Source organism: Papilio polytes, unplaced genomic scaffold (genome assembly GCF_000836215.1).
Source record: "Papilio polytes unplaced genomic scaffold, Ppol_1.0 DF821733.1, whole genome shotgun sequence".
Lineage (NCBI taxonomy): Eukaryota > Metazoa > Arthropoda > Insecta > Lepidoptera > Papilionidae > Papilio > Papilio polytes.
Window position 1 is genome coordinate 1,928,712 of NW_013527471.1, and position 19,801 is coordinate 1,948,512.

General features: G+C 36.5%; 2 protein-coding genes across 6 annotated transcripts in view; one reads left to right on the forward strand and one right to left on the reverse strand.

Annotated features, from left to right (window-relative positions):
• Positions 1-19,801, reverse strand: part of LOC106108267 (neurobeachin) — a 302,082-nt gene that overhangs the window by 847 nt on the left and 281,434 nt on the right. For all 5 annotated transcript variants that reach the window (XM_013289373.1, XM_013289372.1, XM_013289370.1 and 2 more), the window contains 11 exons: positions 18,201-18,316; positions 8,083-8,195; positions 7,656-7,796; positions 5,808-5,927; positions 5,361-5,580; positions 4,449-4,759; positions 3,731-3,854; positions 3,008-3,169; positions 2,177-2,440; positions 1,463-1,665; positions 558-709 (listed from right to left, as the gene is read on the reverse strand). In XM_013289373.1, coding sequence (XP_013144827.1) covers positions 558-709; positions 1,463-1,665; positions 2,177-2,440; positions 3,008-3,169; positions 3,731-3,854; positions 4,449-4,759; positions 5,361-5,580; positions 5,808-5,927; positions 7,656-7,796; positions 8,083-8,195; positions 18,201-18,316 — 1,926 coding nt within the window. The remainder of the gene's footprint in view (positions 1-557; positions 710-1,462; positions 1,666-2,176; positions 2,441-3,007; positions 3,170-3,730; positions 3,855-4,448; positions 4,760-5,360; positions 5,581-5,807; positions 5,928-7,655; positions 7,797-8,082; positions 8,196-18,200; positions 18,317-19,801) is intronic.
• LOC106108268 (facilitated trehalose transporter Tret1-2 homolog) overlaps positions 11,694-19,801 on the forward strand; it is a 42,791-nt gene continuing 34,683 nt past the window's right edge. The window contains exon 1 of the mRNA XM_013289374.1: positions 11,694-11,977. Within this exon, the coding sequence (XP_013144828.1) occupies positions 11,961-11,977 (17 nt within the window). The 5' untranslated portion in view covers positions 11,694-11,960. The remainder of the gene's footprint in view (positions 11,978-19,801) is intronic.

Sequence of the window (19,801 nt, forward strand, 5' to 3'; positions counted from 1 at the left end):
CAATAAATCGTATTATAATAATAATTAGTATGAAACTAATGTCAATATGAAAGTTTGGATCAATGGATCAATCAAATCAAGAACATGATCAAACTCTTATCAACAAGTAATTTGCAAATATAACGCCCGTCAAACATCTTGAATAACACATTTAGTTGCGCAGAAGTCGATTTTACTGTATTTTTGGCGGGGCAAGGGGGCCGCTTGCTATTGGTTAATCAGGCGGCCTCGCGTCCCGCTTCGTACTCCACGTTCCGTTTGCTCCCAAGTACACTTATCTCCAATTTTGCTGACCCAATTTCGTTGTTATTTTTTGCGGTAATAATTGTTTGCAGTTTTTTCTGTTGTTATTGTTGAATTTTATTTGTTTTAATCATCAAAAATTAAATGTGTTATATTCATTAAATTACAAATTATATTTTTTCATTCCAATTAATACTTAAAATATGTTAATTATTTTGTCTAAAAGTGTACGCGCGAAACTTCCCTCATTACGCCGCTTTTTTTTAAAGAAGTTTGCCGGGCGCTATGTGCGTGTATTAGTGTGCAGTGCGTACTTCTGGTCGTGCGAGAGCGCGAGGCTGCAGACGGGCGCGCCGGCGGGCGGGAAGGCGTAGAGCGGCGCCAGCGTGAAGGCGCGCCACACCTCCACCACGCCCGCGTCGCCCGCGCACACCAGGTACTCCCCGCAGCGCGACAGCACCAGGCACTGCGCACAACTTGCAATATAGCAGTGTACCATTGCAGATTTAATTTTACCATTTGCTTTCATTTCCTTCTGGAGAAGGTACATTTTAGGTACATTTGATTGGTAAATAAATTTAATTCGGACATGTTATGCGACGAGACGATGGGGACATAGACCAAAAAGTGTTAAGATTGAATATGGATGACTACAAAGGAAGAGGAAGACCGAAGAAAGTATGGTTGGATTGTGTGAAAGAGGATATGCTTAAGAAAGGAGTGGATTCAGATATGACGGCTGATAGAGATGTATGGACATATACTGTGCCGACCCTCCATAAGGAATAAAGGCAATTGATGAGTTACATTTGATTGGTAGTTAAAATTAAATTCGCTGATACATCCGCTATATTGACTCTCACAAAAATCATCGGGCAGCACCAGTGAAAAAGTAGAACTTTTTAACATTAGCTAAATATCACTATAATATAAATAACGGTTTGAGTATTAAAGTCATCATTCTCCTTATCCTACTCCCGTAAGGTCGGCACAATAGATTTTTGTCGTCCAAATAAATATTATACGTCATCTCAGTTATCACTCCATTTTTGATCATGTCACCGTTTACGCAATACATCCATCTCTTTCTAGGTTTTAGTATTAAAGTTTTGTGTTAAAATTGTCCCACCTTAATGCTTCTTTACTATGTAACATTATCACCAGCACTATGTCGCCACTGAGGGGCTTAGAGGCTACCTCAAGTCAGGGGTTACATTACCTGGAAGTTGTCATTGTGCGTCTCATGGCGCAGGCGGCGTCCGTTGAGTGTGTAGGCGGCGAGGTGTCCGCGCGCGTAGCCCACCACCAGCACGCCCTCGCGCGCCAGCGCCAGCTGCTGCGGCGCCGCGCCCCCCGCGCCCCCCGCGCCCGGCAGCGCGCGCAGCACCTCGCCGAATGTCGTGTGGATCAACACTGGACCGTCTGAAGCACCAAGTTCAAGGAAACTCTTAATTTCCGTTAACTCATCATCTTCAATCGTCTGTCCACTGCTGGAAATAGGTAGTTCCTAACACCTTTCACAGAATGTTCCACACTCCTGGTCCCTGTCTGTTGTCTCTATGTTTGGACTTTTGTTCCCGCCTTGCCATTTCAGTCTACTGACTTTATATTTACTAATTCTATTTATTTCCTATTCAGAATAGCTGGCATTTGCATTGCATTTGTGTTTTAAAAGTCTTTGAAGATGTTTCACACTAAAACTATCCTAAAGAATTTAATGTAGTTTAAAAATTGGATGAATATTTGTTTGAGTTTGCAGCTAAAACGCCTGAACAGATCTTGAAGAAATTTGGCAAATATATAGAGGATAGTCTGAAAGAACACATAGGCTACTTATTTTTGTTTTTAAATTCAAAGCGAACAGAGAGACGGTCGAAAGCTAGTATGTATATAGATATCAGTGCACGAGATGTGTGTGTGTGTGTGTACTGACTGATGGAGGAGGAGACGACGAGGCCGAGCTCGGCGGAGACGAGCACGGCGTTGAGCGGCGCGGTGTGTCCGGCGAGCGTGGCGCGCGGCGCCGGCGTGTCGCCCTCGCCCACCACGCCGCCGTGGCGCGCCGACCAGTGCCACAGCAGCACCGTGCAGTCCTCCGAGCCCGACGCGATGTAGCAGTCCGACGTGATGTTGCACTCGGAGCGCGACACGCACGTCACCACGCCGTAGTGACCGAAGATTATCTGAACTATCTTGGCTGCAATGGAAACACCTTACTAGGTTATATGGTATACAATAGAGGAAGTGGTCGTTCCGGCTTGAAGGACCACGTCACTAAGAAACTATGAACTTTTACAATAGGCAATGTGCACTTGACGCCAAATTTGACATTTTTGTATGCTTTATTGCTATAAAAACATATCTATAAAGTTTTATTTTTAATATACAAGCGAAATTTAAACATTAAAACCTTCATTGATTAAATTTCCTCGCCAAGTTCCAAAATGCAACGCTATTGGTCGAAGCAAGCGCATTTAATAACATTTTGACTTATGATAAATCTAAGAGCCAATTAAATACTTTATGATTGTTGACGTCACAACACTCCGGCCGCGTCTTATTCGGACAAAAAATTAGTGATTTGATTTTTTTTTAATTAATCGTTGGTTTTTATGTTAAATTCTTTTGGCTATAAGAAGTAGGAATATTTAAAAAAAATTAAATACACATTTCCTATTCACTATTGGTTACTGAAGTAAAGTCAGTTTTTGACACTTCAAGATTTTAGATGAATATAATGAATAGATACAGAAGGTTATCTAACCGGTGTCAGTGGAGAAGACCCTGAAGCTGTTGTCCCAGAAGCCGGCGGCGATGAGGAAGCGCGAGTCGACTGTGGTGACGAAGCAGTTGCTGCGCGCCTTCACGCGCTGCGAGAAGTTGTCGCCGAGCTGCCGCCGCGCCAGCGCGCCCGCGCCGCCGCCCGCTGCACACGACAACACACATTACTAGCTTTATAAGGTGGCAAACGAGCAAGCGGCCACCTGAATTCGCCAAAATGGCCAAGCGACCGAATTTGTATGAAAATATAGATTGTATCCGATGAGTATTAATTTTTTTTTATTTATATTTTCATTTAATTAAAAAAAATGTTCACTGTATCTATACTATTATAATAAAGCGTAAACACACACTTCTTTGTTGCCTAAGATGTCGGCAATTACAGCATGTTTTTGAGTAATTCACTTTTTAATAAAAAGCCCCACACTTACGTCACGCTTTAGGCTATATATTTTCACGCTATTAAACTTAGGGGGTAAATACTTTGGATAAAAACTCTAACGTGGGATAACTCTAAGTTGCTGCCAACATCAAAGAGCAAGATTGTCAAATTTTGTCATGTCTTGTCATTTTGACATTTACAATTGACAATTTGACACATGTAAACAATAAAATAATTTTATGCTGATAAAATCGCACGGGAACGGCTAGTTTAAGATAGTAGCGCTAGTTAAGAATGTGGTACAATGCGGTAGCAGTGACTGACCCCAGACGGGGTCCATGAGCAGCGGGTGGTGGTGGTGGTGCGGCGCGAGGTCGGCGCGCGCGGCCGCGTGCGCGCAGCCGCCGCCCGCCCAGCGGTGCGCTGCGAACGCCCGCGCCGCGCTCACCTGCAACGCAACAATTTTTATTGTTAATATCTATATCTATCTATACATATAATTGGAGTGTCTGTTTATAATATCAAAAGAAAAATTCTAGATTTCGGGATGAAGTATTTGCGTTGTTGATAATGAATATCGCATTAATTTTTTTTGTCTGTCTGTCTGTTTGTCTATCTTTACTAAAGCCGCGTTTGTTCCGGGTACATTCCGAAACGGCTGGGCCGATTTTGACCGGACTTTAACTGAAAGGTAGCTGAGATAAATGGGCATATTATAGGTTGGCGTGGACGAAATCGTGGGCAACAGCTAGTAAACAATAAAAACATTTTGTTCACTGTCTCATCTATAAAATGTTTTCACCGGTACTTTCTCTGAAAGGATTATAAGTTGTCAAGTTTAGTGCCACTTCGTCTTTGTATTGACATGTAATATTCATCTTTTGTTTTAAAATAAACTAAACTGTGTTACAAAATAAAATGTAAGCATTTAAATATTGTCGTATGGTCTTGATCAATAGATGGCGTTAATAAAATGTGAAAAATGACAAATAAAGATCAACTGCCCACTCTATTTTATAAATCTGGTAGTTAGTATAGTTACCGTGACAGCGGCGGGCATGGCGAGCTGCGGGTAGGTGTTGGCGGAGACATGCACGACGGCGGCGTTGGAGGGCAGCTTGAGGCGCATGCAGACGTCGTCCGGCGGCGCGGCGAACATGAGCGGCGCGAGGTGCAGGCTGGAGGCGCGCGGGGGGTGCGGCTCGCTCAGCAGCTGCGCCGGCGTCTGCCCGAAGCTGCGGATCTGGTCCTCCACCGCCGTGCGCGTCACCGCCTCCGTGATCTGGTCCAGCCGCACCCCGCCCTCGTACGTCAGGTAGTAGAACACGTTTGTGGCGCGGACTGCTTCCGGACCTGGCAATTGTTGATTGCATATTACCCTCCAATCCTCCTCCGATGATGTGTGGGATATTTCTACAAAACACGGGTCCGATTTATTACCCTGCTCTCGTTAGCAACAGGGTGAACTTTGCTAGGCTACGTAATTTTGATTGAATATTAGTATAGCCTATGTGTTCTTCCAGACTATCCTCCACATCCATACCAAATTTCATCGAAATCCGTTCAGCCGTTTAGGCTACAAACTCTAACAAACAACAATTCATCCAACTAAACGTTCGCATTTATAATATTAGTATGATGTTACTCACAGAAAAATTACCTTTCTAATGGTAAAAGAATTTTAAAAATCAGCCCAGTAGTTTTTACATAAATCGGATACATACAACAATACATATATTTTATCCTTATATTAGTATAGACTTGCTATTGCTCGCCACTTTGCTGGCATGACAAAAAGAAATAGTAACAAACAACCTGTAAACCCAGCGATAAAGAGGCTTTTTCATGGTGAAAGAATTTTCAAAATGGGTCTAGTAGTTTTTGAGTTATTTCAATACATAAAAAAAATCTAAATATTTCCTCTTTACAAAACAAGTAATAGGGGCAGTGTTACCTCTCTGTTTGTATCCGAATATGAGGTCGATCCACTGATGCAGCTGGCAGCTGACGAACTCCGACTCCAGCGCCATGCGGTTGATGCGCACAAACTCCTCGGCGGAGGAGGCCCACGGCGGCAGCAGCACATCCCCCGAAGGTGACTCCTGGATGCCCAGCTTGCAGCCCGCGCTGTTCACCAGCATTTCCGGCAGGAAGAACAGCTCCGGGATCAGTTCCTACAGAACAGAACTCATGTATATTAGCAGCGCATATTTGTTGACAGCTGAAAACCAACCAGCTGAAAACCTGAATCTTGCTACCTTGTGCCACATTTTTTTTTAATAACTTTAAGGTTTTTGTGGCAAGTGTGTAATTTTTTTGTGGCAATAAAAGTCCAAATTGTTCCAAAAACATATTAAGTCATCTTCAAGTCTTCATATACGATATGTTTAAAATTGTATACCTTAACATCCGAGGTATCTCTTTGACAGTTCTTCCATGAGGAAGCGATGGATGAGAACAGCCTGTTGGGGTGGTCGAATTTGCCGCCGTGCAGCGCCAGGAACATTGTCGTCATTGGCTCCTACGCAAATGGCAAAAGCATTATCTCCAGTAACAAGTCAATGGACTTATAGAACAGTCTAGAGTCTACATTCTACAGCTATTGCAGTATTGAAGGCAGGCGCACATCTTTGACAAAACAATCGCACACTGTTTTGCGATTGTCGATTGTTTCACAGCCAATTCAACTGTTCAGTCTCACAACTAGAACGAGTAGTGTGCGCTCCTCTATATAAGACTATAGGAAAAGCGAGACTAAACAGTTTAGTCAACGGAGTGCGCGCTGTTAAAGCAATAAAATCCACGGTAACGAGATATTTTAGTTTCCATTACAAGGTTGAATCATCTCATTAAAGGATGTTAAGATCACGATCAATCTAAACTTGGTAATTTCACGTGCGATGTCGTCTTACAATAAAAAGTAACCTTTCTATTTTCACTTCGACGAAACCGCTCAATGGGCTTTTAAGTTTTTTACCTTTTACGTCTCTTGTCGCAAACGATTAAACCACGACTAGGGTTGGTAGTTACAGATTTTAATTATTTTTCTTAATTTTGTCAATTGGCGTAAATTACAGTTCATCTCAAGTAAAAAATTCAATGATTTTTTTTACCACAAAACACAATAAGACTAGTCTCTTCAAGATTTAAAAAAAAATGTAAATATGAAATGATAACAAACAGTTGTTTGAAAATGTTACTTTCACTCTAAATACTTAGGTATTTTAAAAACACAATATTGACAGCCCTACTATACAGAGCCATCTGTCGGTGACATTGCGCGTACATTCGTTAATTGGTGTGACATCTCACTTCCCCGCGCGGCGCTAGTGTGTCCTCCAATTACATTGAACCCCATTCTTTTGTGTTTATTTGAACACGTTCAGTTATAAATAAACTTATGTATTGTTTATTTTGTAAATGTAATCATTTTATTAAAAGGGAAAGTTACTATTTATTTATTCCTACAACTGTATTTATTTTTGTTTTTTACATATGTGTTCTACCGAATTCTGTTATTTCTATGATGAATATTCATTGTTAACCTTAAAAATTACTTCTCTTGAGGTTTAAAAACAAGAGCTTAGTTTTACAATAACAATGCGATATCAGTTATCATTGAATTTGTTTATCCATTTAAATAAATATTATTAATAAACTACGTAATCAGTAACAATTAGCAATTAGTTCAAGGCTGCGGTCAAGCCTAGTTTTACTTCACATACTTTGCTTAACCTATATAGATTAGTGTTTATCATATACCATAAAGTCTGTACCTTGTTTATCCATTATTATATATACGTTATTCTTAATATTAAGGAATCTTTAATAAAGAAATATAGGGTCTAACCATTGCCTGCCACGTCTCTGTCACATAAGGTAAAAAATCCGATATTTCCATGACATATTTTGCACTTTGGAGTGTTAACAGACAATTTACAATTTGTTAGGATAGGCCCTTAATGTCTTAACGATAATGTTTTAACAATACTTAAAAACTGAACAAAAATCTTAGGGATCCAATGTTTAGAGAATAACATCATTTACAGTGATAGGGAGAAATTAAAAACAAAAGAAAGAAAACAAAAGAGAGTTGTTAAATGAGCGTCACTTGATCTAGTCCAGGTCTAAGAGGGGAAATGCCCCACCTCAGTCCGTCCAGGCGACGTCAATGACATATTTTTGAACATTAGTGATGTTCGCGGTTCAAATTGCGTTAAAAGTATAAGTAAACTAGTGTTGTACTCACGATGCGGACGAGCCAGTTGAGGACGAATGCGCCGGTGGAGTAATGCGTGCCGTAGTGGAAGGGTGGCGTAGAATCGTGCTCCCAAGTGCTATACCGCTCCTCGAAATACGCGCGACGGCTGGGATTCAGCGCGCCGATCGGCTGCACAAACATTTAGTAACTGCTGTAATTCACACTAAGGGACTGCCTTAACGTTTATTAGAAAACATAGTGCTACTCCAAACGCAATTAGAAGTAAAGAATACGAGGGATTATGATCTCAAAATAGATATTTAAATGCCATACTCAGAGTCTAATGTAAATGGACTTTGGATGTAAATGGATTTTAGCATTGACAAATATACACTAAGGGATTGCTAAGGCAAAATCATAACCCTCATTCCTTAAGTTTTAACAAAGGGTATATCTATTAATGTTTTTCAAATACCTTGGAGAGGTCCCTGTAGTTGGAGGGCTGGCTGAGGTCCAGCTCTTCGCTCTCATAGTTGGTCAGCACCCAGGGGAACACGGGGTACTGGTTGAGGTCATTGTAAGTGCGTCCTGGGGATAACGTTATACGTTATTATGAGGTCATAACTATTGACTAACGATATCACCTTTTGTTCGTCATCGTGTAAGATTGAAACCTAGTTGACGCATTTACAGTTATTACTAGACTAAGGGTTTCCTTGTGTGACTAAGTAACTATTCTGAAAGCGGGTAGGATGTTATTTAGTTTCTTAGACAAATTAATGCATTTTCCCCTAAATTAGCAGCGGAGAAATTTTAATCCTCACATATCATATAGTAAACTTTTTTTTTTTTTTATAACATAAGGTGGCAAACGAGCAAGCGGCCACCTGAATCCGCCAAAATGGCGAAGCGACCGCTGCCCATAGACATCCGCAATTGCAGATGCGTTGCCTACCCTTATACGACGGAGGAGGAGACGCACATAAAGAGGATATTTCCCCTTCCTATGCATCTCCTCCACCGTCAAATCCACTTCCTCTTCCCAACCTCTCCTTATAAGAAAAGGGTGGTAAAGAGAAAGGGACTTAAATTAGGCCTCCGGCACCACACTCACATCAGACGAAACACGGAATTGCTTCCATTTCACGCCTGTCTTCTGTGTGGTCGTGGTATTACACCGGTCGTGCCGGCCCATTCGTGCTAAGATGTTAAAGCGGGCACTACCACTATTCAATTCTATAGTCTTGTAATATAATAAAATTGACATACTCCAGTGCAATCTAAATACAATTTAAGCTGTAGAATTCCATCCATTGTTGGACTTTATTGCATTATAGTACGTGTCTTAATGCATATAATATCGTCATAGAAACAGACTGCATATCGACGTGTGATAACAGAATGTCTCGTCACATGACATACCGTCTTGAGTAATGCTACGATAACCCGCTATTGTTTGATATCTTGTACTATTGTTTAAATACATTAACTGGTTTGACTGCATTCGTATGGAAAAAAAGCCTATGCCTTATATGTAAACTATCTCTGTTCGTCATTTCATCAAAAAACTCTCGAACTTAATCTAACTATCTATTATTAGACAACTTATTAAATTGATACTGTCGCTTAATCTCAGAGTAATACTTCTCGTCAGACTTAGGATGCGCGCCAAATCTATCCATACTTCTAGTGACATTGACAGCTGTCAGCTAGGGACGTGACGTTTATGCCGATAATCTAGAGTTGCGCCAATTCTATAGCACGGTACTAATTTTATTCCTAACATTGATAGCCTTAAAACCATATTTCAATATAATCATGTTAACTTAACCAAACTTATCTAAGCTATGTATCTATTCTATCTATACTATTATAATAAAGCGTAAACACACATTTCTTTGTTGCCTAAGATGTCAGCAATAATAGCATATTTTTGAATAATTATTGTTGTAATAAAAAGCCCTACTCTTACGTCATGCTTTAGGCTATATATTTTCACGCCATTAAAAATAGCAAAAATTGCCATAGTAAGGTAATTGGTATTTTGACATTTGCAATTTATTACTTAACTCATGTAAAGAATAAAATAATTTTTTTATAATTTCATGCGGATGAAGTCGCAGGGGAACAGCTAGTTCATTATATTTAATCTTTGGTTATGACAAAGATTATCCAATTTTTTGCATTTATAACTTTAACGGTCTCTCGGAAACTTAAAAACTTCGCTTCGTAAGCGCCACTAATGTTATAGCGGTTTGTCTTAAAAATACATTCTTTAACTCGTGTTAACACTAAACAATGCACCGGGACGTGTTTATGTTGACGCAACAAACGCACTTAGAGCGTGCATACACCTGAAACTAAACTATCGGACAACTGTTTAATCTCGCTTTGATTCCAATGAGCTAAATGGCACGTACACTACTCGATTTTTAGTTGTGTAACTAAACAGTTGAATTGGCTGCGAAACAATCGACAATCGCACGACAGTTTTGTGTGCGGTTGTCGATTGAAAGAAGTTTATCGAAGTAAGTTATTGCTTGTTTCACACATTTGGACTGCAGTAAAGCAGATCAGAAGACAGTACATTACTACTGTATTACTGTCTCAGTGTTCTGCGTTCGAATAATAGTAATACTATGTTGTCTGCCTCACTGTTTAAGCGTGAAAGGTTTATCGCATACAATACACGTGTTACTAAGCGATTATAATTGTATACAGATAGACAAACAAACAATCACGTTTAATAGAATGATCGTCTATGAGTTTTAGATGTTTCTTATTTCCGTCTAAATATAACCAATTCTGATACATTAGGTAATAAAAATATTAGCGCTTTTTAACACACGCTACTATTGCTAAAATGAAAACTTGGTACTATGAAGGTCGGTTGCCTAAAGTAATGCTGCAGGAACTATATCACTTTTTTATTTATTTTTTAATTCGGGTACAGCTCTCTCCGGCAATGGCCTATAAAATGACCTTAATGCTCAGTCATCGAGCAACTTGTGTTAAAATTTATTTATACTCGCTGTTCCGGCTAGCGGCTTCATCCGCACGAAATTATGAAAATTTTATTTTATCGTTTACATTTGTCAAATTATAAATAGCAAATGTCAAAATGACATGACATGACAAACCTTGTCAATCTTGCTTCCTTGATGTTGGCAGCAACTTATGGTCTCTTTCTCGCATTAGGGTTTTTATCCTAAATATTTACCCCCTAACTTTAATGGCGTGAAAATGCAAAGCCTAAAGCGTGAAGTAAGTGTAGGGCTTTTTTTCAAAAAAATAATTATTCAAGAACATGCTGTAGTTGCTGACATCTTAGGCAACAAAGAAGTGGGTGTTTACGCTTTATTATAACAGTATAGATAGTATACATAGCTTAGATAAGTTTGGTTAAGTTAACATGGAGTTTCTTTTTATCAAGGTTTTCCCAAATTAACTAAAAGTCACTCATTTCATTCAGGAAGGGAATAATTGTAAGAAAGTTCTTTTAATTTATTTTTCATCGGTTTACATTGTACTCTAAAGATAATTTTAACATTACAAACATTATATCTTAAGTAATTTATGTAGAGATAAAAGTGTAAACATTAAACAACATACACGCATATTACACCGTGTGCAGACGGCCTACGCTCTTTGACCCTATCGATACTAAACTTAGACTATGAAGATACAGGACCTGTCAAGTGTGCGACTTTCAGTCATGATCAGCTTTATCCTACCCCCGTAGGATCAGGTTTTCGTCCTCCAGGATAATCCTACGTCATCTCAGTCACACCTTCTTGATTATGTCATCTTTCACGCAATCCATCCATTTAGGCATACCTCTAGCGATGTACTTCGGCAATAAAAACTTGCTTTTGTGATAATTTTTGAATCAATATGTAAATGCGTTTGTCGAATCCATTTCAGACAAAATGTCATTACGGTTTTCACATGTGAAACCTTTACTAAATCATCTACAAAATTAGCATTACTTAGTCTGTGCTCTGCCTAGTCCTTATCTTAATAGTCAATGATATAATAGACATTCATATTTACAAGTGCAATCGAGAGAGGTCACTTTATCTATACATCGTACAGTGGAGCTATTGTGGCCACGTGACAATTTCACATCTGGCGGCCGAAGCGGCATTCGGCAAGACGATGCCAACTTTCGTACACGACACTGCAAAATACGTAGCAAATTCGTGCAAAATACTAACGAGAGAGTGTTTGTGATACAGTGAAATCAGTTTTTCAGTTAGTGACGTTCCGTTTCGCGCGCAATTCGTAAATGTCAAACAATAACGGTGAAAGTCGTGATTTTAAATATGTTGTGATAAATTGAAATTGCTTATCATGGAAATAATAAAAAGGTAGGACTTTCAGATATTTTTATTTTTAGTATAAACAATAAAATGATACAAAAAATCTATTCATCAAAATAAGATTATAATTTTCTGATTACAAATTCTTCTACTAATTGATTTAAGGGCGGCGGAAAGTGTTTTTTTTTATTATTGGCCATTAAATAGGAAAAAGTCTTACTCCGTTATAAATTATCGCCATTGAACACTTGTTTTTTTTTAAACATTTTACTTTAAAAGAAAACTTGCTTATATTTTCCTAGGTTTGAAAAAAAAACATCACGAGTACCTACTGTTTAATTAAAAACCATAACATATTTTTAAATTAAAAAAACATCAAAACCACTAGACAAAACATTACAAAACACTCAAAGGTGGAAGAAAAAATATAAAACAATTCATTATAGATAATGTTAACTATCAAAACAATCATAAAGTGTATTACGAAAAAGAATATAGTTTTTATCACGTTTATACGATAAATTCCATTTAAACTAGTTTAGTAAATAACATGTACAGGAATTACTAAAAAACTTTTCTTTTAAAAAAAACGCTAAACATGTAATGAAAGTCTCACGATATTAGAAACCCCGTAATAATTTTCAATATCGACTTTATAATCGTGAGTGGAAATTATTGCATTTTTTTTATAACTAACAAGTTCAGTCAACTGTCGAAAGTTTTGCTGAATGGTTGGTCTCGCTCTATTACGTAAAACGTCGTAAAGTAGTTCCTCATTACTCAAACGTTGCAAAAATTGACCGCAAGATATAATAGAGCAAGTCAATGCTTCTCAAACTATCGAATTAGTTCGTTACTTTGAGTTAGTTTCGTCCGCAACATACTTTTTTTAGTTTAATCTGCAATTTTTCTTCAAAACTATAAGCAAATGAGAGGAAAGATTGAGTACGCAAGACATTAAAAAAATTTGTAGCCTATGCCTTCTTTCGATCGTCTACATTTATTTCAAATTTTATCAGGTTCTATGCAGATTTTCTGGAGATACCCTAAAAAACATGGATCCATACAGAATTGTGCGTTTATTGCCTAATTTTGGTCCCTTTCCCTTTCCATCCTTTTCTTAAGAGGAGAGGATGGGAAGAAAAAGTGGATTTGACGGTGGAGGAGACGTATAGGAAGGGGGAATGTTCTTTTTATGTGCGTCTCCTCCTCCGTCAATTGTAGGCAACGCATCTGTAATTGCGGATGTTTATGGGCAGCGGTCGCTTTCCATTTCAGTGGATTTAGGTGGCCGCTTGCTCGTTTGCCACCTTATATTATAAAAAAACCATCATTATTTCTTTTCAAAGAAAACAATAGAAGATCATTCGAGACTATGATTTATTTTGTATTGAAGTTGGGGAACCACTGGTGTTGATTATATTTACACATCTAATGGGACAATTTTGTTGGATTTAGGCCATCAGCGTCAATAGCAACTATTTCAATCAAGTCACAAATAACTGACAATTTAAACCAAGTAGCACCGCAAATAAAAATTTGTTGAGTAGTTAAGTATCCCTTTAGTATAGAATTAATCTATGCTGAGCCTTAGCGTACTAATTAACGAATCTGTGTATAGATGTTCTCAAAATAAACTTTAACAAAAACAAATGAAAAACCTCAATCTATCGTAATAAGGTAAAAAGTAATAATTGAATAACGGTGAATGCAGATATACAATGTAAAGTATTGAATTTCAGTTGCCGTGTCGTCATTATGAAATCAACTAAGTTATTAAGGTAACAATTATCTTACTAATATTATAAATGCGAGTTTAGATGGATGGACGAAAATAAGGAGTAAAAGGTTAGAGTGGTATGTTATGAGAAGGGATGAATCGCATGTAACAAGACGGACGTTAGTTATGAATCTGGAGGGGTACACCAGTCGAGGTAGACCTAGAAAGAGATGGATGGATTGCGTGAAAGGTGACATGATCCAAAAGGGAGTGATGAGATGACGGATGATAGATTGCTTTAGAGGGCGAAAACCCGGGCGCCGACCCTACGGGAGTAGGATAAGGCAGGGGAAATGATGAGATGGATGGATGGATGTTTGTTATAGTTTGTGGCTTAAACGGCTGGACGGATATGGATGTAATTTGGCATAGATGTAGAGCATAGTTTGGAAGAACATATAGGCTACTAACTTTTGTTTTAATTCAACGTGGATGGAGTCGCGGGCAAAGGATATATTATTATATAACTTCCAACATTGACAATAAAAATATATAGTCAGTACTTCGCATAATAAATGCTGCTTTTTATCAATTAGACATAGTTTAAAAATATTTTTATAGGTTAAGAATGTACTATCAAATTACAATTTGTTACCTACTTTGTTATTAAATTACCAGTGTACATTACAGAATAGTAAATTGTAAGTTGATACGCAAACAAACACATTTGTAAACTAAATAGCAAAACAGCTGGGCTAGTAATTTAATCATGCCTTAGCAAAAGTGTGTGAATCAGTATCGTATAAATAATAATTAAATTATCATAAAAAGCGCCATCACAACAATATAAGAGTCAAAACAATAGTTTTTTCATATAACGTTACTAAAGCATTTAACTAATAACATTGGTATTCAATTTTTCATTAACTGTACTTTTATATCTACACTAATATAATAAAGCGTAAACACACACTTTGTGGCGTAGGGTGTCAGCAATCACAACATATTTTTTTTAATAAAAAAAACCCTATACTTATGACACGCTTTATGTATTATCACGCTATTAAACATAGGGGTAAATACGTGAGAAAACCTTAATGTGGGAAAGGGACCATAAACTACAAGCTGCCAACATTAAGGAAGCAAGTTTATTATTGTAACGGTAATTTTAAAAATTAAGCTTATACAATTTCATGTGGATCCGCACGGGAACAGCTAGTACTTATTAAGATGACCAACATTTCATATATTTTTAGGTTATGTTACTAAAACTGTGTCTAGAATTCTACGAAATGCGTGTTATAAATCTGCTTTATAGTTCTTAATAAATAGCTTTATTATCTAGTAACAATATGTTAATAGTAAACTCGATATGATAATTATGTTTCAAATGTAATTGACAATGTAAACAGAGTATGTAATGATTATAATGATAAGTAGTAAATTGCTCATAATCCGATTATATACATAATTGCTTTTATGATGGTGTATTTGTTCTTGTATGTAAATACAGTGCGATAATTAGCCTGGCGGGCAAAAGTAGAACTAAAATAGTACAGGCGCCTTCTGTTAACGTAAAACCTCACAAAAATATCAATATATCTGTTTAGTCTTATTTATAGTCTTTTCCTTATTTATTAAAACACAAACAACTAATTTTTAGAACACAGTCACACTGTGTAAAGCACCAGTGCTTCTCAACCTTATGTTTAATCTATATCTATACTATTATTATAAAGCGTAAACACACACTTCTTTGTTGCCTTTGACGTCAGCAATTATAGCATATTTTAGCATAATTCTTTTTTTAATAAAAAGCGCTACTCTTAGGTCACGCTTTATATTTTTACGCCGTTAAACTTAGGGGTAAATATTTTGGATAAAAACCCTAATGTGGGAAAGAGACCATAAAATATTGCCAACATCAAGGAAGCAAGGTTACTATGGTTTGACAACATATCATGTCATTTTGACATTTGTACTTGAAAATTTGACATTTTAACAATTTTTTATAATTTCATGCGAATGAAGTCGCATTAGAACAGCTATTAATAATATTGATTTTAATGTGTTATCTCCTAAATAATGTTTTTTATTTAAACAGATTTTTGATAACTTCCAATATTCTGAAATTTTAACTACGATCTACTCGGACTATGATATAGTTTTACTTCAACTGACGGGATTTGAACTCTCGACCATGTGGTCGGAAATCCGCACCTTTACCCATTGGGCTATTGGCAGTACATTGACTGTGGATAAAATTAAGCTTTTCAATTATTATTGCTTTCAAATAGTAATAAATATAATGCAATAATGAGCAGCAAAAATTGTTTCCTTAGGTTAGTATTTTTTTCATAAATCTAGAAAACTAGTTATCTGTTTGTGAAATCTTTTTTAATCTGTCTCATTAAAAAGTATAGTCATTGTAAATTCAAAGGATTATTAAAATAAAATTCACAAAACCAAAGTTTGGGATACTCTAGCCGTAGTATTTGCAAAGATTGTTAATTAATTGAACAATAGAATTTTAAACAATATGGAATATTTCACATACAAATTGGGGTTTCGAGGATATATTTGTATAACACCTGGCACATTAGAAACTAGCATATAACCTAGATTGTACATCATGACATCTTTCAGTACTGGTAATTAGGATATACTTTAAATTAAGTAATTACTAAGATATGACTTCCTTAGAAAGTAGCGAATTTACATAGAAAATGTAATTTTAAGCAGCATTTTCTTTATACAATGTATTTTCTTTAACGACATAAAACTAACAATTAATTGGGTTACGTTTTTACGACGTAATTAAAATGACTAGGTCGATGACTATTCTTTTTTTCAGTTCGAATTTCGAAATGCATTTTATTGTTTATGGCACCCCCGTAGATTAGGAAAGTGTCGAGTGTTAACTATACAAAAATCTATTAAAATCAACTAAAAAGCTAGAAACAAAAAAGTAAGATAACAAAAAAAGGTTTTGAGTTCTATAAGTGCTCATTCAGTATTGAAAAGTGTGGCCGATTTAAAACATCCTGTATTTTTAATTTTAATAAAATGACATCAAGATTGCATATCAATAACTTCGTTTAGCGCTTCAGGAAGCTAGAAAATTACATATTTTCCTTACTTAATATCATTAGAAATACAAAAGCTATCAAGATTTACAGTTGGCGTAGACAGGGATACACTAAATAAGTTGTGTCACAAGAAACATTATAACATTGACAGAGAAAATTGGACTTTAATTTCCTAACAGTAAAGTTCATTTTTTGGTAGTACAGCGTGAATCAGCGGGTTCTGCCTTTATCACGTGCGACTAAGAATTGGCACAGAGTAATGTGAAGGAAGAAGATAGTTTAGAGCACAATGATTTATGCGTGATAGTGAAATGAATGGAATTACTGTTGCTCTCTGTAATAACCTATGTGAAGTGCGAAAGAGAAAGAAACACCTTTCTCATAGGAGTCGTTGATATTGTTTCCTAATATAAATGCGAAAGTTTAGATGTTTGTGAGAGATTGTAGCCTAAACGGCTGAACGGATTTCGATGAAATTTGGCATAAATGTAGTGGTTAGTCTGGAAGAACACATAAACATTCTTTTGTTACTTTTTAATTACAAGCTAACGGAGTTGCGGGCTAAAGCTAGTTCATCTAATGAAAGGCAAGCTTGAGTCCGACGGTTGGTAAAACGGAATAAGCAGGCGTACTAATTTTATTTTAATAAATATTATTGCAATTGGCAACTTTTAACCTAGATAATTTCCACAACAGTTCAATGCAGTGTTGAGCAAAGGTTTGTGTCACTAAATATGGCGCGTAACCATTTCTATGTAGGTCGATGCCGTAACATTTGTTGTTTTTACCAATTATATCTAAGACAAGTGCTAACAAAGAGAATATAACGTTAGTACATAACTTATGTAACACGTTATATCATAAGATATCAGTTTGCAATAACGAGACAAATGCAGACCGCTGCGTTATGTTGCGGTTCTCTATAACCGATAGTGTAGTTTACTAATTGGGATTCATTAACTTTGAAAGATTTATATAAGGCGATGGACTATATAAATAAAATATATCTTCAAGTGCGTCGATGGTACAGTGGTTAAACACCGGACCGGTCTACGTCGTTAGACCCAATGTGTTTATCAATTTTAAAAATGTACAGTCGCGGAAATCCGCGGTGTGACTTCAGGAAAGATTGCCTTCCTTTTTTTTTCCTACAAATAATTGGATAGCAGTGACTGATGCTAACGAAGGGATAATAAAAATCAGAGATCGTACAGACATATAAGCTACGTGGTATTGAGTTGTGTACTGTGTCTCGTATCAAAGTGGAACACCGTCAGTTTGTCCGACTGTACAATATCTTAATGTTCTTACGGTAAATGAAAGCATCCTATAACTATAACCACCACTAATATGTGGAGAAATACAAAGATGTCTCAAGCAGTACACTGTTGTTGTTTATGGCCTACACTTAAGTTAAGGTAGGTTCAGTGGGACGTAAAGATTGACTACATTGACTACTTACCTGAGATCGTATTAAGGAACATAAGGTATTCGAAGTTTGAGATCTCTCGTCGCTGCCACTTCTGTGTCATGTTAGAGTTCCGCATCAGCTGTCGAGGTGACATCATAGATGCCCGCCTGTAACAACAAATAAACTATCAAGCTGTTGTAATTATGGGATAAACAGGGATAACAGTAAGTTTAGTCTTGTGTGGGCGGAAACCTACGATTACACTGTTTAAAAATTTTAAGGTAAAAACTTGTTAGAATTCTAGTTGATTTTAAAATGTTTACGCTGACGTCATTTTTTAAAATTTTTGTCACGTGTCTGTGTGGACTTCTAAAAAAATCACATTTTATTTAGTTAAAACAATATAAAATACTAAGAACAGTCGCTTCCGTCGAAATAATCTGTTTTTAAAAATATTTTCCTCTTTTAAATTGTTGGAAAAACTTTTTATTTACAACGAAACCTTTATGTGAAGCTAGAATTTGTATAGAATTTGCAAATCATATAATAACTTAATAGACAGATGTAAAATGACCGGAAGTGCCAAAAATTTTTTTAAATCACTAGCATTATTATCGTAATAGTGACAATTTTTTACTAAATATGAAATTAGTAATTGTATCGTGAATTATCTGTATTTACTTTGAAGGAAAAACGAGTTACTATTTCTACAGTTTTTTTTTTAACTTAGACCTAGAATTTGCAAAGAAACCTTTAAGTTAAACTCAAGTTTCCTGGCATTGATGAGTCTTTTTATGTAATTAAAAAATAAAAATAGCAAATTGAACTTGCAACTTCACTTTTTTACACTTTGTAGTTAAAAAAATGCAAAAGCAATTGTTTTAAAATAAAAAGTATCAAGTATTTTCAATGATCAATTAATCTTCGTTAAAGGTATGATTCTTGTATCATTTATTTTCAATCGACATGCGATTTAGCGACTTTATAGTCAAGTATTATTTTATGGAAAAATTACTATTTTTGTTTGGTACACGCCCACAAATATTTACATTATTCAACTAACATATTTTGTCAGTTTTTGAAATACCCATGTACATAATTTTATATCCATTGCAGCACGTATTATAAGCCAGTATCTCAAATCAACAAGTGTGCATGCAGAACAGTATTCTAACCAAACTTGTTTTTTCAGCCGAAGTTGAGACCGAACTCTCGGTTTGCTCCAGTCCGAACCCAAACATCCGAAACACATTTAAAATAAAATTACGTTATCAGTCGAAACCGAAAATGAGTTTCGGAACATTTAAAATTACAATTACTAAGTATTATTAACACATTTATGCATATACAGGATGTTTCTTACTCAATGGATTACAAAAGAGACAGAATGCAAGGATTGCAGCAATTCCGAAATATTTACCTCATCAGGGTTGAATTCGTGTTTTAATATAATATAGGAAGTATTTGTCCGTTTGTTTCTCGATCACAAGTGAAGGTGTACTATAATTTCCGGCACGAGTCAAGCGCGGTCAGAGCGCAAAATTATTTTTTATTATTATTATTTTATTGAAAAACATTACATGACACAAATTAAAAATATGCACAAATATGGCCCCGCAAAAACCATATAATTGGTTTGTCCGCGGGTGCGC